The 27,723-nt window shown below is 39.6% G+C and overlaps 1 protein-coding gene across 5 annotated transcripts in view; it reads right to left on the bottom strand.

The window, feature by feature from the left end:
• The window catches only part of COL15A1 (collagen type XV alpha 1 chain), a 165,058-nt gene that overhangs the window by 124,714 nt on the left and 12,621 nt on the right, over positions 1-27,723 (bottom strand). The window contains exon 2 of one of the 5 annotated variants that reach the window (XM_075417011.1): positions 12,094-12,346. The exons of the other annotated variants lie outside the window; for them this stretch is intronic. Within the exon in view, the coding sequence (XP_075273126.1) occupies positions 12,094-12,109 (16 nt within the window). The 5' untranslated portion in view covers positions 12,110-12,346. The remainder of the gene's footprint in view (positions 1-12,093; positions 12,347-27,723) is intronic. 5 annotated transcript variants of the gene reach the window in all.

Below are 27,723 nucleotides of genomic sequence, written 5' to 3'. Positions count from 1 at the left end.
TGCAGAAAGCCTTTTAATTATCTCCACATAGCATGTGGAGCTGCAGTCGAGTTGCAGTTTCCTAGTCATGTACCAAACTGCAATATACAGAGCCCAAAACACTTGGTCTTTTAGCATAAACTCTGAGGCAAATGAAATGTATTTGCAAAAGGTGGCAGCAAAAGACAGTAAAGAAGAATCAGGATTTTCATTTGAGTAAAACGAGTCAGAAGGCTCAGTAAACACCTGAACTTCAGTGAGACTGGAGTAGAAGCTCGCACCTATCCACTACAGAAAAGCAAAACAAGCAGCTCCTAGCCAACAGAACTAAGAGTTGTAACTCTTTGTTACAACTTAGTTACAACTCTTAGTTACAACTCTTGATGGATTTATCAGGACCTACAGTTATAGTTAAGAGCAGCATATGGACTTAGAGCCACAGGTTTTGTTCCCATTCAATTATGTCTCATAAATTCATGTCCCTCTGCTGCAGTTAGAACAAAAATGCCCTCTTCTCCCCTTAAATCAATAGGTAAACGCTATGCTATTTTGTGTACCTTTAAGCCAGCAGAGCACTATTTTGCACCAGTATAATTTTGTTTCAAACAGGTATTCCTACTAAGCCACTGGATATTGGGGAGCATCCAGAATTCATGCCATTTATGTCTATGATTCCTAGACCAGGGGCACTGCAAGGTGTGGTACAGAAGCAGCCTTAATACTAGCTATACTGTATTTCAAAAAAAGAAAGTAGTAGAATACCATAAATTGAGATGGTATTTTTATAATTCTAGGGTTATGAGCTGAGCATTTGTTACTGTTGTATGTTACAGATGAAATTGTTACATGAAATGAATTAGCAGATAGCTGGAGATTCCCACTGAGTAGCACTTAAGTAATCATTGTGTTCTAAGAATCACCCCATAAATCAATACATCGATTGTTTCAAGACTGCAGATGACAATAGCAGGTTTTTTTCCTTTTAATTCTATTTTTTGCATGTAATTATCTCACTGCTTTACTACTGAAAAGAGAGTAACTGTAAAAACGCAAATCATCATTTTGTCATTGGAAGATACCTGGCTTCCCTATTGTGTCTTTAGCACAGCAATCAATAACAGTGGAAGACCATGAAGCTCAAAACGAACTGGGAAAAAAGGCAAAGCTCTTTAGAAACAGGTAGCAGGAGAAGGGTTTACTTATTAAACAGAAAAGGAGACCAGAAAGAAATTTGATGTCAACAGTAAAAGGGCAGCAGTTGGAGAAGTTTCTAAAACGGAGTTACTGATATAGAAATGGCATTCGTGGGAGCCATTTTGAAACTGCAGCTGTGAAGTGACAGCTATTGTGACTTAAGCCTCGGTGCTCTGACCCCAAATGTTGCTACTGTTCTCCAGATCACTGTCAGCTATGTGTAGCGCAAGAACCATGGACCTGTGGGATCCAAAATTACTTTTCCACTGCTCACAAGAGGTGAAGGACAGAGGAAAGGAAAAACCTGCTTGGAGGTCTATTACATTTGCTTTAATTGTTCAAGCACAAAACCAGTATTTGTATCTATTAAATACAAATGCGAATGGAGGCAGAGGCAGAGAGAGGCCCAGATTCATATCGTTTAGCTTATTATATCCATCTGTAACTTTTAGGTTAGGAGTCTTCTTTCAGATGTGTTAGTTGTCTTTATAGAGAGAGTGCAGAGGGTAACCAGTGACATCAATAGCCAACTTGCTCCAACCTTCCGGCTTCTGGAGGCATTTCACTCTCTCATAATCTATACACACAGATTTATCTCTTACCCTTAAAGGAAATGGACCTGAGTTTAAGTACGTGGATGCAGATGAAGGACATACCCAAAGGTCGAGCTCCATCTGTGCTATACAATTGAGAGCAGTAGCAAAGTTCAGTAGCAAAGTTCCCTGAATTATTGCAAGAACACAGACACAGAAAAAATGCCGGTCAGTTAATGTGGGGCACAGAGCCTGGTTGGATCTACAGTTTCTGGAACCCAGAGGACTGCTCTCTGGACTGCACACATGCATGACCTCATACCTGCTGCTTCGAGAGGCAAAAGTGGGAAATAATTAGCATTTCAACTACAATGGTGTGGCAAAGCTAACTAAGCTGTTAACCAGAAGGTCAATAGATTGAAAACCATTCATTGTCTGCTGCATAAATCAGGGCAACCTTACAGCCCAGGCTATATTTCAGGTCAAACAATCACAGTGACCCACCTAATTTTGTAATAATAAACAACTATGTGCACACACGTGTAGGCATATATGTGACTGTAAAGAAAACGAAAGAACTTATGGGCCTGGTACATCCCCAAAGGATTAGCACAAGAAAAGAGAATCATTTTTGAATGTGGTGCTGTGAAAAGCCGGAATTGAAGACTCAATAGTCGGAAGACTATTAAGCAGGTATTCTTCATTATGGCGCCGGGCACACGGGGGATCTCTCCTCCAAACGTGTGCACCGAAGAGACACAGTTACTAGGTATTTATGCTATGTTAACATACATATTAATTACATTTCCAAGAAATGCTTATCATAGTAATGGTTTTTCCGAGAACTCATTAGTATATGGTAATGTCCGTCACACATTTCTTTGGCGTCTCTCTCCGTGATCGGTGGGGTTTTCAGATTATCCTGCAGCCTCTTTATCTCTGTAGTTTGCATACCTGTTCTCCCAAGGCCCAGGGGCCTAAAGGGATTATTCAGGAGTCCCTTGTCTTGCAACCCTCCCCATTACTCACAAAGAACCAAGACTTGTTTTGGTTGTGCAGTGATTCTGACCATCTGAAGTGATAACATCCCCTACAAGATACATTTGTTACATTTACAGTTATCAAATGGATACCTTTGCTGGGTAACTAAATGGCTCAAAAGGCCTCATAAACACAGAGTAAACCAGGCAGGGAAGGAGTATAGCAAGTACAGAGAAACGTGTCGGGGGGGCTCTAAGGTCAGGAGAAACAGAACTCTGATTCCCATGTGCACTAGCACAAAATGCAAAGGCAAATTAGTAAAGATGCCCTTCATGGAAAAAGACATTTTCCAGAATTGCACGAGTATTTCTCCATAAAAAGACCTTCAACGAAACACACATCCCTTCCCCCCCAACAACTTGCTCTCTAAACATTGCAAAATATTTACCGTGAATTTAGAAGCCTGCAAGGGCAACACAGCAGAGCACAAGCAGTCCGGGCGACTTCTGGAGTCCATTACTGATAGTCTCTCAATAGAGATGATCATGGAGCCAATGAAGGGATGCTGGGCCTCATACTTACAATCAAGGAAGGAGAGGAGGATGTGAAAGTTGGGGGCAGCCTTTGCTGTAGTGATCATAAGATGATCATAGAATGATCTTCTCAGGATCCTCAGAAGATGCAACAAGGTAAACAGTAGCTTTACAGCCCTGGACCTCTGAGTATCTGGCTCCAATAGACCCTGCTTTGAGCAGGGGGCTTCGACTAGATAATCTCCAGAGGTCACTTTCAACCTCAACGATTCTTTCATTCTATGAGTCTAAGCATATTTATAATGTCATAGTAACAGCTTCACTCTCTTCTGAAAGGAGAATTTTGCAGCAACCTGCTTTTCTAGTATTCACACCAGTATTCAAGCAACCAAACAGCGACAATTCTCTAACACTGTCACAAGAAAGAAGCAGATCTGTACCTGACTACACAAACAATTTCTTCAAATACAAAGGTTTTTTTTTCTGCTTATATGTGCCAGAATTGCTAATTTGTCAGTGTCTGCTTTAACAGAGATCCAGATGTATTTCTGAAAGTGGAGGAACAGGAGTCCTCCATGCTTCCTTTCAGTAGAAGTAGTCACGTGACACCTGTACTCACTTAACAAGTTCCTCAGACAGATACAGACCACCACACCTAAAACTTCTTCCATGCACTTTTTTCACTCCTGGTTAACACAGAATATATTCTAGTTGGCCAGTTCTATCTTGAACACATGCCTCAACTGATCAGATAGTTGCTTTTAACTACCTGAAGCCTATTACAAAGCTGATTCAGAAAACTCTTCCCAGAAGTGCCAGATGACATAGTAAGGATTAAGAGCCACAAGCTTGCAGTGTGGCAATTTCAGTCTGGACTTCAGGATGAACTTGTTTGTTAGAGGGTGCAGCAGTTCTGGCACAGCCTGCTAAAAAAGGCTGTGGAATCTTTTCCCTGGAGGTTTTCAGGACTTGGCTAGGCAAATCTGCAGTCTTCGTGATGGTGATAGTCCTGCTTTGAGGAGGGGGTTGGATCAGATGACCTCCGGAAGTTTCTTCTAAATGACATTTCTCTGATGAAAAATGGACCTCTTGGCTATCACAATGGTGTAGTACTACAAATACTCAGAAAAAACGGTTGATTACTCCTATGTACCTTGTCAAATTACACTGATGGAGAATATAGTCATTCCTCTATTCTGTTCTGGAATATTAAGAACAGTGGAAGTCTAAAAACTGAGTCTTTCAGAAATCTGATTGATCTTTTTTAACTCCTGCCATCTTCCAGTATTTGGGACTATTGATTCTTTACCCACTCTCAATACTTCAGGAAGGTTGATCAGTGGCTTTAGCAACAGGCATCCACAAACATTTTCAGCTTGGCTGTTACGTCAAGAGTTACCATTTTAACTACTTCTTCTCTAATTTTTATCTTCTTAACTGACTTCATGCTTTGAGCTGGTGGAGTGCATGAACTTTCTGACTGAATCAATCCTCTCTTCTCCAGCCCTTGAGGGACAGATTGGACAAGAAAAAAACCTTCCTCTTCTCCCTTGTCTGATTGCACTTAGATGACATCTGCTGCTGGACAGTTGGCAGCTGTGCATCGTGGTTTGTCTCTGTGTGTAACTAGTTGTAGTTACTCATAACAAGAGTTATGAGTAACTCACGCACTACGCAGCCGAATAGCCAGATCAGATAGCAGATACACCACGAAACTTTCTACCAGGCAAAGTAAAACTGCTTGTCAGCACACAAGAATGCTTGTTGCACTGTAGCATCAGTGTATGTCTAGAGATGTTGAAGATTTCTGCATAGGTCAATCTCGCTTTGAATTACCAAGCACTCATTTTCTTACTTCGGTATATAAAGAATTGCTGTGAAGCACAGTCTGTTGCTGGCAGCCTGTACCCTGCATAATAATTGAGCTCTGTGCAGAGATATTTAATACCGACTTGTTTATGATAAAATCACGTACCACCTTTCCATTCCCATGCATGGTTAAGGGAGATACTATGCAGCAAGATCACTTGGCTCCTTTGTGCATGCACAGTTCTGGTCTCAGCAAACAGCAGCAAACAAGATGTTATCTGCAGTGCACAGCAAGCTCACTGAGCCCTTGACATAACAGAAACCATGAGATGCATTCACATGTGCCATCTGCTGAGATTTTTTCTATCAGGTAATTGTTTACATCCGTGAAAACAACTGTCCTTACATGACAGATGAAGGCACAGGGATGTGCAGAAGGCTGCTCCACAAATATTTTTATCATGTTCTACAAGTCAGTTTAACACTGAGTCTTAAATGTTTTCACCAGCTGGTACAAAATATAGGCGCAGTATCAGGTCATTTTTTACATTAATTAAGATTTCAGTGGGAAAAATATATTTCCAGGATAAGGTTTTGTGTATTTTCTCAGTTATTAATTGTTAATATATTTGCTAAATAATATTTTGCATTTAAATTTCAAAAAGTGCATTTAATCCTGTACTGCTAGGATATATCCTTTATCACAGGGAAAGAAATTTTTCTCAGTGGAAGTTATTTCTTAAATCATAGATGGCACATTACTGCATCCATCTCCCTAGTACTACCTCAAATGTGTTCTGGCAGCATAGCAAAACACTTTGTTGACCTTTAAGGTCAAGAAGGAATCAGAACTGATCAATAAGTTTGCCTGAACCTTATATTTACAGTGCTTTCTTTAAACACTGTCCTTCTAAATAGGTCAGATTTTTCTCAGAGACCTGTTAATAATTCTGAAGTTAGTAGGAATGTCAATGGATGTGAGCTTTCGTCCTGCTCTATTTTAGTAGTATTTATTCTCTTTAAAAACGTGTGGGTCAGGAGATAGTACAATATTGAAAGAGAACCCTAAAGTGGGGCAAAGCTTTGTGAAAGGGCTACCCAGTTCCTCTTCTGAAAGTGAATGTACTAAAAACCTCCAAGTGTCTGACCGATGGTTCCTCTGGCACTAAGCAGCATTCACAGTCACAGCAGCATTACATAAAGCTCATCTCTCTCATGGCAGTGTAAAGCAATTCGTGTTTCTTTGTGTCCAATGCTGACACCCTATAGATCACAGTAAGGAGCCCTCTTTGCTGGATGTTGAATCAAATTACTAGATTACAAGTTATCTGTAGAAAACTATAGCAAGTTCTCCACAAACATAAGATAGTTGAGTAGTGCTTTCATTCTCCAAAACACCTGGTTGTGAGAGGAATGGTTCACAGCTCTGGAAGGTGACAGAGATATTTTGAGAACAAAGGCTGAATGACTAGGCTTCACGGAGTTAAAGGGCGTTCTCAAGGCCACACATTCAGCTGTAATCCTGGCTAAGGCTGACTAACAGCAGCAACAGCAGGAGGGCAGGAGAGAAGGAGGATTTGCTGGAAGAGAGGAACAACAGTGTGGGGTGCTATGCCGGTATCTGTCAGGAAGAACGTGGAAATAGGCTGGGTGGAAGGAAAAAAAGTACTGGGGGGAATTAGACACCAATGCAGAACGGCTAAAAGGTGGTTGGAGGCTCAGCAGGCACAAGGCTTGGGATAAGCAGGAGCTCATCTGAAAAGGGATTCAGCACCAGGTGGTAGAACAAAACCTTATACAAAAGTATAAGTTTGAGCAACTTTACCATTTCTTTAGAAATACAGAACCCTATCTCAGCTACCTTCCTGTGACAAAAGATGGCACTGAAATGCACTTTGTGCAGTTCTTGCACTCAGAATGATGCAAAGCTGCTCTTCCATCCAGCCTTGTTCAGGGACGGCAAGTGTGTACATGAGAGGGAAGGAGCAGGCTTCTAGGACATCCACCCACCTGAAGATAACTGAACATAGTTAACCAGTACAAGAATTACAGAGTCTGTATCTGGACGCTGGCTTTATGGAATGAAATTGGTGTGTGGTATAAATATATAAGCTATGATTCGGGCAGTATCATTGCCAGCTAGAGGGACAAGTAGCCTTTAATGATTGCAGGAGAGCAGGAGCTTTTGCATTTCTCCACTAGGCAGCATCATAGCGCTTCATAAATCAGATTGGAGCTTTGGTTTATGAAAGGAGAACATTGCTTATGAATCATCAGTGTCTGCTGTGTGCACTCTTTTACAACATCTCAGCTAGCATATGTTTTAATTTCCATTACGTTCATAACAAATCAGACGTGAGTTATCACCTTGCCCTTTTTCTTTCACAATGACCTTGGAAATCAGTCAAAACACATTAAGCTAAGTCTGCTGTGTATTTTCATGGGGAAAAACAAAATTACATTTCTTGCTTTCTCTTTCCCGCTCTCTTTTTTTTATCTTGAATTTTACAGGAAAAAATTCTTGAAAGGCTATGACCAACACCCTCACTGCCCAGACATGCCTTTCTAAGGTGATGAAGACGGTTTTCTTTTAAAGCACTGGGAGAGACGTCTAACACTTTCCTAGATTTAACAGTTGTGCATGCCAGCAGAGTCTCTGCCCAAATGTGGAAAAACGGACACCTATTTAAAGACACTGACATAGTCTGGCGCACTGACCTGGACATAAATTCTCATTCCATATAAAGAGATTTAATAGGGAGCCAGGATAGGGAACATTTAATCAGCAGCTCCTGCAGTTGCTCCTGCTGTCTTTGCTAGCCCCCACCTGCACTACAAGATTCTGTCCTAGACCAGAGGCATAAGAAGGCTACGAGCAGACAGGAACTGTGGGTCACAATTTGCTCTATGAAAATAAGAAACCTTCACACAGAAGCGCCCTTTCCCTCACACCTACCACACCATATCTCTTAGCTCAGTCAAATGATCTGAAACACTACCATCTCCCTGTGTTCCCCATGAGTAATTTAGCAAGCCTTTTTGTTTTCCCTCCGACACTCTGAATGACCCAGGATTCTCTCTCCTGTCAGAAATTCTTGCTCTGGGCCATCATCTGCATAATCAGTGCTGCTTTAAGAAGACAGATGTCATACTCCCTGCTCATACCACTTCATGACATCTGTTCCACCACAGGGTTAAGAGCCAGAGTCTGTACATCTAGTGAGGCTTGCCTTCAGGTCAAATTCATATGCTACATGCAGTTTAATCTTGCAAGCAGAGCCTCAAGCTTACCCAGGAACACCCGAGGGTAAGCATTATCCCAAATACTGCTGGAAAGCCTGCCTGCAGGGAGTCTGAGTGGGACATGAGAGAAACAAATAGCTGATACAATTGTGTAGCTTCTATAGTCTGGTGTGGTCTCTGTGTGATGGAGGCTGATATATCTATCAGAGCTTTAGGCAAAGCTTTGTGAGATGCTCCACTAATCTGAGAGTGGAAAATCACTTCATTCCTGGTCCAGTTAGCTCAGAACAGAAAAAAATTACAGTAACTGGGGTTTGGTTCTGGAGGTTTTTTGATGTTGAAATTCAGGGCTATTATGATAACGAAAACCAAATTAATTTTTTAATGCATCCTGAACTCTTTCACAGCACTTTGAAACCTGGTGGACTGCATTCCTCTCTCAGATGGCCAAGCTATCCATGCTTTTATATCAAGCAACAGAAACTGATATTTTGTTACTAAAGTTTTACTTTCAAGTCCTTAGGAGGACTTCTCTTGTCTTTCAGGTGCATCCCTTTCATAAACGTTCTTCAGTTTATGTACCTGACATTTATTATTGCTTTTTATCCTTCTAAGTATATTCTCTACACCATTTGATTTAGCAGCTAATAGATTTGATATTATAAAGGGCTGGGATTCAGAGAAGTTGAAAAATAATTTTGCAGAGAAGTTGAAAAATGATTGTGCTGTATATGATATGGGAACAGGAAAATCTAAAAATATATCTTGGACATTAATATTTCTTACAGCTAAATGCTTTTATAGCATGAATGCACCAGTGAAAATGTAGAAAAAAATAATCCAGGCAATGTAATCCTACTTTTTCCATCTTCCTTTTCCCAAGAATTTCATTTCCCAAGAGCCACATTATACTACTTTTATATCTTAAGTGTAAATCACATATGGTTTTATTATGCTTACATTCTTTCTTTTCCCCAGTGAATTCACTGAATGGATTAAATAAAGTATCTTAAAAATGTCATTTCTGGTACAAAAAGTTCTAAGTCAAAATCCTGGCTAAAGTCTGAAGTGAAAGACTTTCTTGTTTTAAACTGACTCATTAGTATAAATGATCACGTCCCACAACACACTGTTAATGGCAGCCGAGGGCCAGACAAAGCTTTCACAGTCAGAAACATTACAGGCGAGTACAATTTGCAAGAGCACACTCCGCTGCTGTGGTAAATTCAGCCAGGGACCCGTAGGACCAGATCCACTGACAGCTGTTTTAGATACACTTCTGCCGAAAAGCTGGAAATACATAGCTGATTACATCATTTTTTTTCTCTGTGTCCATGTTAATTTTCTAAATGCTGACCAACTTCACCTGCCATAGCTTCCACATTGAAACTTAGCACGCTAAAAAAGCTGGGACAGAAATAAATAGGCTGTTCAAAGGCTACTTTTCACCTCAGGACAGATGGCTTTGAGTAATTGTCCCCTAGTAACAGATCACAATTATAGAAACATCTTGCTTACAAAACTCCAACTGGGAGTTCTGTCAATTTAATGTTCTCCTGACACTTTGGACTAAACTTGGAAAAAACCCTCTGTACAGGAGTCTCTCAGCTCTGTAGGAGGGGAACCACTCACTATAACCCGCTATGGGTGGAGAATGAGCTGGCTGGCCACTTCTATCTTTACTCCAGTGGAAGAAAAAAACCAACTGGCCACCTGAATAAGAAACTACTGTGAGCAGCAGAACCACTGAATCCTCCTTTCAAATAAAATTTTGTCTTGTGATTTGGATTCTGCTGTCAGGAGAGGGTAAGCACTCCCTAAAGCTTTTCCAGCATTTAAGACATCTTATGCAAATTTGCTAGATCTCCAAACAGTCCCTTTCTTAGTGAAGACATGAACAGCGTTTCCCACCCTTACTCTGTTGCTGCTCCATGAGACCTGGAACAACGCAGTGGCCGTCAGGCCTCTCCATTTTTGTCACATTTGGTGCATACAAGCTCAGACTCAAAGCAGGCTCAGAAATTGTTGCACAAACACATGCTGCAATTATGTACGCCTTGTTTCCTTGTGGAACCAGCGTAAACTCAATGCATCACTGTAATACCATGCCTACAGCTCTTCTCTTGAACGCAAACACAGCAGGCTCTTTCTTCAGCTCAGTGGAATAACCGCTTTCACTGCTTACAAACCACAGATTTCCCACCGTGGACCTCACACGTTATCCTATGCAACAGTAAACTAAACAAGTCTGATTTTATCTACAGGGCTTCCTGTCATGGAAGCGTGAAACTGACATGAATATATTCCAAAAATCAGTTTTAATGATCAAAACCAGAACAGTTAAATTGAACGGGGGTCATATATTACAAACACTTCAGCAGACAGAACTTATTTACAGGTTCAGGATGCCAGCTGGGAGCGAGGACTACATGGTGTGTAGCTAGATCTACTTGACCAAATGTTAAAGCATCACCAAAAATAAACAACCAAAACTAACAAAACAGGAGTAACCAAGATGACATTCCAATAACACATTACAGGCCCGGTATGACAGCTGGGGATGCTATTCACTACACAACAATGCTGGCCCAAGGTGTGCACACATTCACCCACTGCGGGGAAGCTCTTGCTCAGGAGTACGCAGAAGACAGGATCACTCACCAAAGAGGCGAGGGCTCACGCAAGCATCTCCAGAAGAAACAACCGGTCACTGAAAGAGGGGGAGGGCCCTCAGTCCCAGGAGGTGTCCGTGGGCGATGTCTAAACCCACGGAGAGAGTCTCCAATCACAGAACCACTGCTCCCTGAAGAACCAGCGCTCTCTCAGGGGGTCTCCGGCGGGGGCCCATTTTATAGCCGTGTTGGAGCCAAACTGTGGCCATTTATGGTCAGTGCTCTACACAATCCTCTCAGCCGACGTGAAGGAAGGGTTTAAAAGGAATGTTGGTGGATCGCTGAGCGCTGTCAGTGTAGCTCTTTGAGGTGCATAGCGGAGGGCTGGGTTGATGGTGCCTCATGTTTTGCTAACTACTGTGTAGTCTGATGGGGGCTGGGAGGTGCCTTAAAGAACCGCTTGGGACTGACCCCACAGTTTGGATGGAAGCCAGGAAACAACTGAGTCTGCGCAAGAACAAAAGGTCAACTAGAGGTGATGAAGAGGAGTCACCTATCTTCATCCCCGACGACCACCACGAGGAGGCCCTGCGCAAGCGCAGTCGGGAGGAGTCCATGGAAATGACCCCTTGGAACTAATTTTAATAGGAAGTGGGGATAGGTTATGCATATGTATAGGCGTATTGGTAAATCTAATGCATATGTAATACTTGGTTGTATAAGGTGAAGAGATGAGTTGCTGTTCGGTGCGCACAACTTTGGTGGGGCTACCCCCATGCCGCCCGGTGCCGAATAAACATCGCTACTGTACAGTCTGACGGATCGGGGAGTCTGCTTGCCGCACGTGAGAGGCACCTCATGAACGACGACCCTGCCTGCCGGCCGAGGGGTCCCGCCTTTCTCTTTCTCGCCAAGGGGTGGGGACGGGGGTGTCCATGGCTGGGTCGCGGTGGTTGGCACCTATCAGGGCTGTGTGCGCGACCGGTGCCGTGGCAGGCCGCCAGCGGCGCGGAAACAAAAGGGCGTGAAAGCACTGGCAGCCGGCGTGTTACAAAGCCCCGGTTCTTACCGGGCCGGTGCACTTGCCACGCTTTGTAAACTAATATTTGGAGATCCACCTCTTAGGGGAATTGCTATCTTCATTAAGAAGAACTTTAAAGTTTTTATTAGAAGAAAAATGAAATAAAAAATGAGTCTGCTTGAACTTACCATGAGACATATTCATGGGATGCTGGATATAGATACTTCAGACTTTGCACCCACATTCATGTAGATGGAGTAAATCAGTGTACTGACTTTACTTTCACCTGGCTTCCGATGCGCGCAGCCTCGTGTACTACGTTATCCATGTTTCTTCACAACCGGAAACACAAGTTCAGAATAAATCTTCAGGTGTAGACCTATACCGGCCTCACTGCTAGCTCTGTCAGCTCCAGAAAAGCCAATACACTGATGACAAGTTCTACAAAAAAGATTTATCATAATTTTTTCATTTTAACCCCATGCTTTTAGATGAAATAATACCATGGACCACTGATAAACCACTGAATTTTTCTAGAAAGGCTCCACGCAGAAAGTAACCATGCTATGAGATGTTCCGTGGAGCTGGAGACCAGAACTCTTTCCTCATAGCACAGTCGCATCTGCAGGCACATCTCCCTCCTCCCACTCCATCCTTATCTGCCCCCATCCCATGGCCCAAAATGCAGTCTCACGCGGTGACTTGAGAAACTGGAGAGAGCTAAGACAATTTTTTTGTCAGATTCAAAGCTACATTTCCTTTGCGCTATTTCTAAGGAAACAGGACAAGAGCAGTATGTCAACATTAGGACAGCCGCATGGATCAGATATTTCATCAGTGCAGTTCATTATTTTAATCAGACTTTGGCATATAAATAAGATTTTATATGTATACCAAAGCTTGAGTTAACTAGCTATGACAACACTGATCACTGCCTGGTGACTAAATTGGATAGACTACACTGCCAGGTAGGTTATAATTAACAGTAAGATCACTGACTTAAAGTGAAATAGAATACATTTTCCAACTTGCTAACGTTCATTTTAACAGCTCTACTATCATGTTTAATTATTGAACTAATTCTTTAGTCTCTGCGGCTCATTGCCCTCAAGAGCAGATCTCCACTGCTTGTACACAATGTGGATTAATCAATAGATTATGTCTAGAATTACTGAATTGTCCATTAGATTTTATCCAGGATTTACAGATGTATCACCAAAGGGAAAAAAAATGAACTTTTTTTTTCGTATAAAGAATATATTATTCTTTACATGTGCATGGCCAAAAATAACTGAATCTCCTCCAGAGTATGTAAAGAATAGCAGAAGTCTTATTTTTGGTGAATAGTAACTTTTTAGCTCACTCAAATGTTATTTGATCCAAGAGCTGAAAAAAAGACAGAAAAAGCATACAGCAGTTATTCTGAAGTCTTAACACTTGATATACTGTTGAAAGTCTTTCACAGATAAGTCTCAGCTTCATGCTATCTCAGACTTCAGGAATATAGCTGATTTGCATCTGTATCCAATATTTATAAATCCATTTAAAGTGCGTTGGCATGTTGGCTTTCTGCTTTTTAAAGTTAGTTGACAAAAAATGGTATAAATTTGGTTTAAATTTCAAAGGTTACTTTCTCAAGGCTATTATTTTTGTGATAATAAGAAAAAAATAATGGCTTTAGAATTTATTGCATTTTTTAATGCTTGTTTGAACTGAATATACAGAAAGTCAAAAAAAAGAAACCCACATGATAAAAACCACAAACCATAGGGTTGTTGGCATTTTTTTGGCTTTGATCATAGGCTTTGCTCTTTATTTTCCCTGTCTGAACCCTTGATTCTATTGCAAGTCACTGGTTTCACCAGTTTCACTGGTGATAAGCACAGATGTGTGTTAGCAAAAGCACAACTATGTTGCATAAAGTTTTAATTATGTCTGAACTTTGATGTGTCAAGACTTCAACAGAAGTCTTCAGGTACTGGGAAGTATAGCATCATGCAGACTAAAGGCTGAGCTTTCCAAGTTCTGAGCAGTGAGTCCTCCAGATCCTTTCAGCTGTCTGCTCTCACCTGCTTTTTCTTCCACCATCAGCTGGAATCACTTTCCTCTTCCACCATGCCATACACAGTTGAATATGACTTCATCTTTGTTCTGACTTTCTATAGCAGCTTCTTGCCAAAACCACTGGACAAAGATATGCCATACAATGCACTGAGCTCCAGCTTCAGGAGGCACTTCTCAAACCTTAGGGCTTTTTGAAAAATATTATAGGTAGTGCTACAGCCCTGTTCCCTGAGAACATACCACAGCTTAGTCTTGTTCTGCAGCGTATGCTGTGCAAACTACTGCCAGGCCTGTGAACAGTGATGACCTTGCATAAGACCAAGAAGCATCAGTCTTCAGTCTTTTCTGAATGTGTTGTCATCCCAGTCAACAAAAATGTTACAGTAATCTTCCCAACCTCTACCTCTCTCCGTCTCCTGTTCCCTGCTTTCATTAGCACAGCTATCAAGAAACGTAAAGTGAACGGGATCTAGATATTCCCTTTCTTTTATCAGTCTTTGCAAAGAATATTAAGCTTATATGGGTTTTTTTGGTTTTGTTTTACAAACTGCCCTCATAATTGAGTATTAATACCATGTACACATTTCTAAGCATGCACCAATTATCATGACTGCTGTGGAATCAACAGAGATAACCTATTCTTCTGGCCAAAGTATTTGACAACTAAGCATATTCCATAACTAAGTAGATTACTCTCCCTGCACATGTGTATGCATGCATGAATACAACATGTGATTGTGAAGGGAGGTTATAGCTTCAGTTAAGGTCACATTTTCATTTTGACTTCATTGTGAGAAACCTAGAAACTGATGCATCTGGATATAGTTTTGCTAAAATAATTTATCTTAATAAATCCATTTATTGGAAACTCCACTGTCAAACCACAACTCATATCTTGGAATAATATATCTTAAGAAAAGACCAGATACCAGAAATGTGATTAACAAGAGAAGCAAGTGGAAAGATCCAAAGCTGCCTTAGTCAGTCCTCCTTCAAAGTTAAAGATGAACATGACTTGCTTAGAAAACAGAGCAGATGCACCTCCCTACATCAGTTTTACACTGGGTAGCCTCACTGATTTGTCACTGGCAGTCAGCCGGTCATAAAAGTCCTGCCAACATAAAACTCAACATGTTCAGGTTCATCCCCTGAAAGTCAAACATTAGGAATTCTGGTGGCAATCAGTGAGCTTTGATCTTTTTTTTACATGCTGCTCTATATGCAAAATGCAGCAGTAATAAAGAACATTCAAGTAACAGCAGAACCATGTTGTAATAGGTTAAACCTGAAACAGTTCTGAGAATTGAGGAGGAAAGATTGTTTCTACATTAGTTTCTTGGTTCTCAAAAGCTCTGTAGTTGTTAGAAAAACAAAGTAGTGTAATTAATTTTCCGATGAGGTGAATTATGCTAGTTCTGCTGCTTTCAGTACAGCTGTGACAATTTTATATAATGTAGGAGCTACACCCAGTACTCAAACTGAGACTCTGCAAATGTAGGGACCTAGAGTTGATGGTAAAACCAAACTTACATTCATCAGTTATTTCATCAGCCTCTCGTTTAATCATCATCCTCTTGTTTAAATGCTAAATATGTTTCATAGAGACATAAATTACAATTTTACATGCTCATTGCAGCTGAAAGTAGAAGGTATAACAAGAATATTGAAATTTACAATACAGAGATCAAAAGTATCAATTTCCCACACCCTTCACAAGAACTTTTCCATAAAGATCAACTTCCTTGTGAGCCAGGTCCGTTCCCAGAGGTCTATCTGGCAGCTGCATCGCTTGCTTTGGAATAACAGAATAACACCAAGGAACTAGCTGATACAGCCTGTGGGGTCCTATGTAGTGGGGTTTTATGTTATTTTAAATAAGGAAAGTAATCACGAAATTATTTTGGCTTATAGAATGCAACTGCAGAACTTCAGACTCCACAGGGCAAGACATTCATCTTGGATCTGACAGGATGTCTCTTTTTGCAACTGAAATTTTGTGGTTCTGTTACATGACCGCATAGCCAAAGTCACATAGATGTTAATGTGTTTGGCTACACTCTCGTATCTGGTAGTGAACATCTGCAGTGACCTGAAGTGACCTAGCAAATTCTAATAACCACAAAAATAAAGACAGTTTTTTAAAAAACAGTGAGTAGATATCTGGAGTTCAGTCCCAGTGGAGGGGTCTGTGCTGGTCTGAAAGGGAACCAACAGACAGATACACATTCTGACTTGAACAAAAAGTAGTGTTCAAAAGAAATACCAGCAATACTGCCACTATCTTTATGCTCCTCTCTTGCTTTGGAACTTTTGGTGGCGAATACGAACTGCTATTAATTCTCTAAGTAGTAGCTACTTAGTAATACAGCTCATGGCAGCAATCTGTTAATAAAAAATCTACTTATGAAGCAGTGTTGTATTTCAATGGCAACATAATATATGTAGTTAAAAAAGGGTGGGTGTTTCACCATTGTCCTTCCCTCGGAACCTTTTCCTTGCCTTCATAAACACTTGCTGAGAAAGTAGTACCCCGGTCCATTGGTTTGGTTATAGTGGCAAAGACTTCATGCTGTGGCAAATACTTCCTTGTAAGCAAGGGAAGAATGAGTTATAAGGAACCAAACAGAGCTTCTTTATATATATACATATATACACATATTTATACACACACACACACACACACACACACACACATGTGTTTTCCACAGGAAATATGGCTGGAGAAAAGAGAGCTTGGGTCCTTTGAAGCCTCATATTTCTGTAGCTATTAGAGGCAACTTTCTCAAAGGAGTGTCAAGGACCTGAAACACAGGACCTTATTATCATATTCTTGTTAACGTGTATTAAATAGTGCAAGGGAGGGTGCAAAGAGGATGGAGCCAGGCTCTTTTCAGTGCTACCCTGTGACTGGAAAAGAGACAATGGGCACGAAATGAAACACAGGAAACCTTCTGAGCAGTAGGAATCACTTCTTCACTGTGAGGGTGACTAAGCACTGGCAGAGGTTACTCAGGGTATTTGTGGAGTTCCCATCCTTGGGGATATTAAAAAACTGTCCGGACATGATCCTTGGCAACAGGCTGTAGGTGGCCCTGGCTGAGCAGGGGAGTTGGACCAGATGACCTCTGGAGGTCACTTCCAACCTAGACCATTATGTGCTTCTGTGATTCTGTGGTTCTGTGACCAAGAGACAGGATTACAACAGATGCTTAAGCCTACCTTTACAGTTCCTTCACCCTTTACCTCCATCCAGAACCGATTTTAACAGTAGAATGGCAGAACAGTTGTGCAAATGTCTTGAAAAACAAAGGGAACAGAAAGTGTCCAAGCACAACATTTTGCAGGAGAGGAAGTTCAATTCTTGAGAGACAAAAAATGTGAAAAGGTATCCAGATAGGCCACATGTTAATACATATTAAAAATAATCTATGTCTGTTAAAAAGTATCAATGAATAGATTCTAAAGCATTTATTTTTCACTTTTTTTCTCATCCTTTCATTTCAAAATATGCTTCATAGTGAAGAGAGCCACTGATTGACTTCCCACTTGGAAGTCCCATTTTATTTTCTACAAAACATGCCACCAAGGAGAAATAGTCTAAACACCAAGGACTGAGTATCTCTTGCTGTACAAACTGATAGACTGCTCAGGTAGTTAACCATGATAGCAGGATAATGCACCAAAAGCCTACAAGCCTGTACTCTGCTCTCGATCAATACTGCTGAGATACATATGTGTGTATGTATATGTACGTATGCACACACATGCACACTTATTTTTTTTTTTATTTAACTTCTCCAGTTCTGACTTTATAATGAAAAAATTTTCTTTCTGGGACTGCATGATCCAAAACGCACAAGTATGACAAATTCAGTCAAATTACTCAACCACTCTGGAATCCCCATAAACATTAAAACAGTATGTGGTAACAGATTTTTTTTCTGAACAAGAGCTGCTCAGTCTAGTTTTGAAGCAGTTGGTGAAGTGTTTGCTAACAGCAGGACCTTATGCTGCTTGATCCAGCTTTGCCTATGTGGCAGCTACAGATATTTCAGACTGAAGATTGGATATTTATTGCTCATTTTTTCCTGTTAAAACAAGTCTGAAATAAGCACTTGTTTTTGCACTTAGTCCAGTAGTGGGACAGAATGAAAATACAAATACAAGCCTAATTCTCCAGCATGCTTGCTGCACCCAAATACAACAAGCACCAAGGAGATGTGGAGCACTTCAAGTAGAACAGAACTGCAACATTTACTTACCATAGCCACTAGTGACATTAACTAAGTGCACCATTTTTGAGTGAAAAGGAGACTTCGTATAGGCCAGACAAATTTAGTTCAACAGGCAAATGCAAATGCCTTGTGAACTCTGATTATTTTCATGCACCCATTTTGTGTTTGTTTTACAACAGATTTTTAATGAGTCTTTTTAAATTCATGAAAGCAACACAACCAAATTTTTATGATACGTGAGTAATTCTTTTAAGAGATGCACTGATGCACATTATCTCATTGTAAAATAAAACATGAGGCAGTGCCAAATGTCTTCGGATTATAATTCTGGGATAATTTAAGGATATAGTAAATTCAGATTCCAGGGTTTCTGGAATTGTATAAAAAATATCATCACTACGTATTGGTAAGGCAGCATTTTCTAGTTTAGCTTTGTATAGACTGCCTTCAAAGTCTGCCAGCAATTGTTTGTCTCCTCACTGGTACTGTAAAGACAATATGGTAGAATTAAGCCTTAAGCATTAAGCTGAAACACTTGAATTCCTGGACTGCCCAGTTCCAGTACTTTGATCTGGATTTCACACAGGCATACAGCAAAATTCTATGCAAACCAGTGAAACATCCTGCCTGATTGATATCAAATAAATACTTTATCATGACTGGATAATGCGCAGATGAGCTATTAATGGTTGTGGAACCACGATTTTTTGTGGTTCTTAATTACTGAAGCAGAATACATTTCTATAGCTTATTCCTAAAACATTAAAAAAAAAACCTCTATTCAAAAATCTTCACTGTTATTCAGCACATCTTAAAATGTGGTCCCAGAACATTAGTTGATGATTACTTAGTCGTGTTTTAGGTGAATACTTCCATAAATTGGACAGATCTTGGAAAACACACTTACTCTACTTCAAAAGATATTGATCACACTATTATTCTTCTTTCTCATAACACAAAAAATTTCTTGCATCCTAGATAAGAATCTTGTAAACCTAGATATGTTAATGGTTATTCAATGACGCAACTGAATAGATTGGATTTTGCCAATTTTTTAGCCAGTTTGGCTAAAAAATTTAATTCACATGAGTAAACTCATCTACAGATGTCTCCCTCCTATGTCAAGAGCAGCGTGAAGCAGAGAAAATTACCAACTACCAACTCCATGCATGAACTCTGCAGACTGAGTCTTCTTTTATCCATTAGAGCCTATCAGTGAAGACTTCCTAGTCTGTAAATACTTTGGCCATTTTTTTCTATGATAGAAAATGAATAGAGTAATAAAAAAGATGCTTTCTGAGCATGCGGGAAAAGTGGAATATACTATTTGGGAGGAATAAACAGCAAATTGCCTCTTTCATTAGTCCCTCTGCATGACTCGTAATTATTCACTTCTGTATGAATAACTGTGTGATATATCTTTGTCACTTTTTGTGGTGGATGCAGAAATATTCCAATATTTGTAACTCTGACTTTTAAAACATACTTCAGTGCTTTCTGTGTAGGGACATAGAAAGAAAAAAAGTAATGCCAGATATGTGTATGTGTTTATTTCCAAACCATATTTTGATATTACTTCACAGCCTGTTTGTTCAATAGCGTAATTATCTTTAATTCACACAGGCCTACATCTATACGGGTTTATAAATCCTTCAGCCCAATAAGAGGATTAGGTCCTGTCTGCTGAAATTATTCTACTTGGCTGACAGGCTTTCTGTCTTTATTTTCAATTTCTTTTCTCTTGAACACTGTGAAATCTAATCAAGTCCACAGAAGATTTGTACATTACACATATTACTCCATCATTTATATATTGATATACTAGGAATATTTCCAGAGTTCACTCTCTGCAGTGAACTAAACATCCTCCACAACAGAAAAGAATCAATGCTTTACGGAACACACGTAGTTTCAACTTTTGGAAATTTAGAGCTAGGAAAAGGTAAATTGAAAGTACATTTGAATACTTGTCACATTTTTCTACTTAACTTCAAAGAGGATCCCAGGCTGAGAGAGGAAGCATATTAATTGTGTGCCTAATCATGTTCCTTCTCCATTTTTTTCTTCATGTCTTTGTAATTTCATTATACATATTTATGACAATTGTGCTCCTGACAAGCAGTTTTAAAATTCCCTTCTAAGTCTTCATTTTGAAGGTGAAAATGAATGGGAATGTATTGCTTAGCTTCTGAATCAAATTCACTTATGGCACAATACGTTTTAACTCTCAAAATAAAGCCCAGCAAAGTATCATCTGCTAAACATACCATATAAATGTTAAATGTGTCAGCATCATATCTAAAACATGATTACAAAATAAAAGGATTTTTTTCAAAGTACACACTGCTCAACTGTTTTCTTTATACACACTGCTCTAGTGGTTACTTTTCTCTTTCTACAGTTTCCTACATTCCATAGGAATTTCTTTCATTCCATACATTGATCAATGGAGTTACTGTTTGAATTACAGCAGTCTGGATTCACAGTTTGTGAAAGATGTTTTTCTAGGAGCAGATCTTTAAAAAAAATATCCACTGCCATGTTTTAACATTTTTTTTGTGCAGGTCCACTTCATTTGTCCCCAGCATGCTAAGGGTTATGAGAAGCCATGAGGAGTGAAACTATTTACTTTAGAATCACTTTTAATAACTCTCACATTTTTAAGCACAGATTTTGCAAACCCCATTTAGAACTGAGAGCAGTCAGAATTCTATGCTTAGTTAATATAGTCTTCAGACACGTGTTTCACAGCAAATTGTTTGCTAATGCCAGCAAAATGAGTACATAATGTTGGATTATCTAATTAAAGCATAATTTAAAAAGTAGCCCCTTATAATAGTTACTTCATTTATGTATCTGTAATTTAAGTTCCTTTTTCATTCCTTTCTGTTCAATGCTCACACCAGAACTACAGAAGATAATAAAACTAGGTAAACCGCTTGTTTCTTCCTTGGCCATACAGTACAACCCCTTCTAGTTACAGACTCTAATGACTGGAATCCAGTGTTGTATCAGGGCAGAACTGAGGAACAGTGTGCACAGAAGAGAATGATGTTGCCAGTCCTGCTTGCAGGATCATCACCCCAAGAAATGTTTTGTTTTGCTTTCAGTTGGAAAGCTATGGGCAATGCTGTGTATATCAACCAGTTAGAAGTGTTAAAAGATTTATCTCCAAAGTACATCATATCTAGGAAGTTCAAGGCTAACCAGACAAAGCCGAAGCTGATCTGATCTAATAATCTGATCTTTCCCATTTGAGTGGGAAGCTGGAATAGACAATCTTCAGAGTTCCTTTCCTTCCAACCTGAATTTCCATGGTTTTGCTTTACAGTTGGACAATCATCTTTTGTAGCTGTCATTACTCACTGATACATTACTGTGAACATTATTGGCGTTTTAAAGATGACTAGGAGTCTGCTCGGAAAACTTCAAGGCCACATTGCACAAATTTTTGTGCATGCACTTGAAGTAAAGAACCTGTCCCACTGATTTCCTAGAGAAGTAACATGCCTTCAGAAAAATCCTGGAGGAGTGGAAGAGTAGTAGAGAGCATTTCTTTTGAAGAAGACACTTTAAAAAAAGGCCTACAGAAAAGTACATGAGGGTGAGAGGGAGTACTAAGTAAATACCATGTACATCTACTCCTGTTATTCAGGTACACAGTTCTGATGTTTTTTCTAATTGTTGTGAGAAGGAATTCTCCAATGAAGTGAGTTTTCAAAAAAACCCCACTGACTAAAGATTTTTAGAAAATATGTTAATGTCAATGAATTTCTGCCAAAACGCAAGCATGCTTCTTTTGGCAGATCTCACATGCTATGTAAAATCAGATACTAAACATAAAACTATAACTGATTCTTTCAATTCACCTGGATGTCTAGAGTTCATGGCTTCAGGACAGTCCCATAATACAGAATTCCACAGAGACAGGGACTTCATGGCTTCCAAAGTTCTGCTTTCAGCTCCACAGCAACAGGCAAAGAAGCCCTGAGACTAAGCTGGGAGCTTGGAAGATCCATCACTTGGACCAGAAGAACCTGGACTAACCTTGACTTCAAAGCGAAGAGCACGAAAACCTCAAGACGTCTTTCTATCTTCCTCACCTTTAAGCCAGCATCACTAGAAGACCTGAATCAGATGCTTCTCACATTATGAGGAGGACTTCTATGGCTGATAGCCCCTCTGAGCTCTCTGCATCTTGTGACTGACACAGAGTTAGGAGTTTGACTCTCAGGAATCACAGCTGAACTGGGACGTGTTAGAACAGGTTTCCAAGGCTCAATAGCATTTCAGAATTTAGTGAGGGAAGTGGAGGAATGTTCAGAAATTTTCAAAGTTTCACCTTACATTTTAAAGAAATCCAAATTTTTATTGCTATTATGATTTTAAATAATGTGTCAGAATTGCCTAAGGAATGCCAATTCTGACTTCTGTCTAGACTAATGGCTAAATCTATAGAAAGCTGATTCTACAGCTCGCTCTCACTTCCCAGAATAAAACTTGTAAGCAAGGCAAACATAAACCTTTTTAAGGCAGGCAAAGGTACAAGCTAAAAAAATTTATGTTTAATCATAGCAGGTTTGCCTTGGCCTTGGCATAACTTCAAGTGTAAGGATATAGCCAGCAGTAATTAGGCCTAATTTTGTTGGCAACAGAAAGAAAAGAGGCAAATAAAATTCTAGCACAGTCTCAGCAAGTGGCAATTTTTCTGTACACCATGAGTCATACGCTGTTAGCAACAAAGAAGACACCGACTTCCTATCTCACCTATCTCATCTGTTTGCTTCAGTCTTCAGTGATGGCTGATACCCAAAGCAGAGTACAAGAAAATCTGCAATGAGCAATTCTAAAATAGGCTTCTCACAGAGAAATCTAAATCCTTCAAATCTTGCAAAATCTTTGCATTTTTTCACTGATCAGTGTGTGCCTGGAGGAACAAGAGCAGTATTCCTTCCAGAATTTAAAAAAAAGTCCTCCCTAGCTCTTGCATTCATTTTAGCATTCAGTTCATCTGAATGAGTGTTGATGTAGGAGAGTAGAAGAATTAAGCCACTATTAGTACAGAAAAGTTCATTTCCTTTAGTAGTAACTGGAGGCCATCTGCTACAACTAAAAATTATAAAAAGTTGACAGGCATCCAAAAGCAGTTTTCCTTCATTAATGTCTGTAGATCAACTGCTACTCTCTGTGTCACGCTTGTATGTCTTCATTCTGGGTACACAGAGCACCTCACAAATATGCTGGTTTATAGCCAGGGGTCAGAGGTGTTACAGAAACACCTCAGAAAATAAAATTACTGTCTTTACACAATGCATTGCAATTAACATTTCTTGAGAAGAGTTACACTGAAGTACTGCAAATCTACACTCACCTGTTTGGAATTCAAAATAATCAGAGTGAAAAGAACAGAGTTCAGAAAGTGGAGGGCAGTTTCTCTTGAAATGATCCGGACTTCAAAGTAAAGGTTCAATGTTTTACATACACAGAACTAAATGTTTGAACAGCTGGCTGTAGCATAAAATGCTTTCATGTAGAGAAAGAGCAGGCTGGAACAGTTATACATAACAATTTCTCTCAGAACAATCTGGACATTCCTGTATGCAATTCCTAACCTACAGTTTAATAAATGACAATGGACTTTGTCAGCCCTCTGGCATGAAATAGACACCATGAACACAGACAACACTGATCTCTGAGATACTTCAGTTTTTACAGTTACAAGGCTGCTGGGTTTTGTCAGACACAGTGAAGAAAACTTCAACCCCCTTCTTTTTTTGTCTGCCAAGGAAAGAGATTCTCGAGAAGTACATGCCATTCCTTCTCTCAAACATCTTCTGTCGACCATATTGAAATAACAGCTACAAGGCAGAAAAGTTAAGAAAAATTATTGCTAATAAGAAGGCAACATCGTTTTCTCTGGATGAAACATTGTCAATCTAAACGTAAGCTATGCTGCCCCAAAATCATTATGAGCTCCACACAGCTCTCATTAGATTTTCTTATCGGTAGTCATTATATTAGTCACCACATCAATTATCAATTTTCATGTCAATAGTTAAAATGGCATTGAAAATCCAAAGAATATCTGGTTCTCAGATTTGGGAAATATTTTGGGCATATTTTTCCTCAGTGTGAAGTGTAAATAGACCAGTAAAAATATGATGGAGCAGGGAATCCCAGGACCAGGAAAGAACTCATGATCATCAGTGACAGAGTAACTTCTGGCATATCTGCAATACAAGCTGAAAAAAAGAAGATTTGCATAGCAACATCTCCAAGCTTTTCAATATCCAAATCATATGATGCCCATGCTACCATAGGGCTCTGCTCTGTACCACAAAGCCTTGTAAACCTTACTCTATACCCTAGGTGCGACAAAGTTCAGATACATAGTTGCACCACAGATATCACAGTAGGACCACACATCAAGGCTTAGATTCCTACCATTCTGCCTTTTCCTACCTGACAAGAATTGCTGCTGGCATGCCAGTGGTTGCATCATTGCTTCTGTGCAACAAAGTCACCTAATAAGCACAGATGAATAATAATGCTGCATCCTGCAGCAAAAGCCTAGATCAAAAGATCATGCAATGTAATTATGATTCTCCGTGAGAGTCAACGACATCATCAATGATGTAACCACTTCAGCTTTAGTAAAAGCCAGGACGAGCTACTCACTATTCTGCATTCAGGCAGATAACCAAAAATTGCATTTAACACCCTGCACAAAAACAGTGCTAAGAAGCCACAGCAGGGTCTCCCCTCACTCTTCTTTAGGCAGCTGCCTTTAAACTGAGTATCTTGCCCTTGGTCCCTGCCTGTGCTATTCTTCAACTCAAATGCAGCAATGTCCGTGTCTAGCCATGTATCCTGCTGATCCAGACCCAGACCTTTACCTACAAACCTGAACTCCTGACATGACATTGGACCTGCCTCATTGCCATGTGTGCAAAATGATTTGGACTCTTGGCTAAACTTCAATACCATCAACAAACATACTCTGCTCATTTCACTTTGCCACTGTGGAACTGTGCTCCTGTTGGTGAGGTCACTTTTTAACATGGTTGGCTTCCTCTACAGAGAAGCCTGCCTTTGATGCTCTCTGAGAGTCTATGCCTGCTATCAAGAAAATAAGAATTACAGTAACATCTTCCTGAATATATATTTAGAGTACAGACATATTCATCAAATGGCTTCTAAGTGAAGAAAAACTGAATGAAAAAAATTGATTCATGCAATTGGATGTGAAAATTTTCTTGTGTCTAGAGAAATGTAAATGTGTTTTCAGATCAACATAACACCACAATGAAATTTGTAAGGCAAGTGGTTCTTAGTCTTCAAAGACAGAATTTTGCCAAATAATTATTTGTAAGGTCATATAGCTGTAAAAATTTACATAATGAGGAACACACATAAGAATTTATGAGTGATTTACGTCATAACTAAGACGGGCACAAGTCTTTTCCCAGCAGTGATTGATTTCTAGTTTGTACAGTGCACATATATTTGTCACTCAAATAGACTGTTCTACGTGAGTTTTTCATCATGGATTTCAGTCTGCATTATTTGTGTTGCACTGATCTACATTTCAAGATTTGTCCATAAAGAAGAGAAAACACAGCAGAGCTAAGTATTCAGACAGGGGAAAAATAATTTTTGTTCATATCTAGTAAACGTGTCACACAGGGATAGTGTAAGGATCTACTTAGTTAATATTTCCAAAATACTTCAATGTATGGCTACAGTATTGTAATTATACACAGAACAGATGGCAAGACAAGGTATTCATGTAGATCATCCAGCTTAGTTGCCTCATGGATTTGTACCAAATCATGCATTTACTAGTAAAGTTTTGTTCTGCTGACTGTATACAAGCTAAATGAGACCCTAAATTCTTCTGAATACTCTTAATGGAAATTCTGCAATGGGTATGGAAACAATATACCTTGAAATAGGATACTTAGTGTACAAGTAACTTCAGTATCCAATAGAGCTGCTAAGTAAGTATTCATTTAACATTCACACTGTAAATATTCAGAGGTGTCTGCATGAACTCCTAGTTGGACCAGCAGTCTTTTCCCACCGGTTACGTCTTTTTTTCAGAAATAAAAAGAAACTTTCATCAACATAGAAAAAATTAGTTTTCTGAAGGGTAATATTTCAAGAGAAATGAGAAAACCTCCTTGCTGGACAACTCAAAGCTGATGTGGGCAAAGCAGTTTGAGTTGCCACAATTTTGTTCTCTCTTTTGAAATTCTGTATGAGAAGTATAAAAAGGACCTACAGTGCTTCAGGTCACCAGTGATTTATTTATTCTTTCACTGAGAATACAACCTTTACATTTTAAGCATGTTCTGATTACACTGAACACCAGTCGTCCACCCCCCCCCCCCCCAATCATATTTCTGGGCCAGGAAATTGCCATGCGGTACTTACTTGTCAGATTTGCATCTCCTGATATATGTTTCACGGTAAGGGCATCAGAAAAAAAAACACAGCAAGAAATATACATGTAGAATCAAGGCCTTGATTACAATATAAGGCCACCTTAGCCGTATTTTGAGTCCTGTCGAGTATTGTTTGTTAAAAACAAATGCAGTTATACACTAATATATCTAATTGATAATTCAAAAATCTTTCTGGTAAGTGTTTTTACATTAATACCATTTCACTACAACAACTGATAGGTTATTTTGATCAAGAGTCATATTTTTTTCAGCTGAGAAAACTTGCATGAGTCATATACCTTTCCTGTAACTGCATGTGAAAGAAAACCAAAGACAGAAAAAAGAAAACCCTAAACCATGTGTGTTAAACCACATTCACAGCAAGTCTGAAAAGGATGAAATGTCTGCTTGTTTTTTACAGTGAATAGCAGGAGAGGGTTAGGTTCATAAACACACACACACATTCACAAGCACCACGGAATGACAGTACTGCTGTGGAGCATTCATTGTGGATGAGTGGTTTCTCCTACCAAGTCAAGACCTATGCTCGTTTGGCAAAGTGTTGAAACAGGTGGAACTGGAACAGCTTGTGAAAAGCTGAAGACTAAAAAAAGCTAACACCTTGGCCCTCTGAGAATAAAAAAAGCATCATAGTCACAGAAGTTGTGCAGTGTATTAAGTTAGTACATAGCTAACCAAAGTGGGATGGCAGAAATAAAGATCCATACTGTGGAGAGACACTGTTCCCTCACACCTCACTCTGTGATGCAACCAATGGACTAGGAAGGATGATTATTGAGCTTCATCAATGAATATTTTGTTGTTAGGATTTCCATAGAAGAGAATTCCTAGAAAAGCCTCAGATTTGCACTATTCCCCCTCATGTTCTTCACCACTACATACTTTGCTTTGTACACCACTATCTGTGTATTGCTGCCTAATAATTAAACAAGCTACTAGTACATTTGTTTTGGTTATCCACAACAGCCCTTTGCCTCTCGGAGATATACCTTCTAATGAAACATAACAGTACTGAGCCAGAAGTTTTCTGTGGGACAGAAAGAAACACAGG

Source organism: Opisthocomus hoazin, chromosome 3 (assembly GCF_030867145.1).
Source record: "Opisthocomus hoazin isolate bOpiHoa1 chromosome 3, bOpiHoa1.hap1, whole genome shotgun sequence".
NCBI classification, from domain to species: Eukaryota; Metazoa; Chordata; class Aves; order Opisthocomiformes; family Opisthocomidae; genus Opisthocomus; species Opisthocomus hoazin.
Note: the sequence above shows the minus strand (reverse complement) of the source record. Positions and strands in the feature narration are given on the sequence as shown.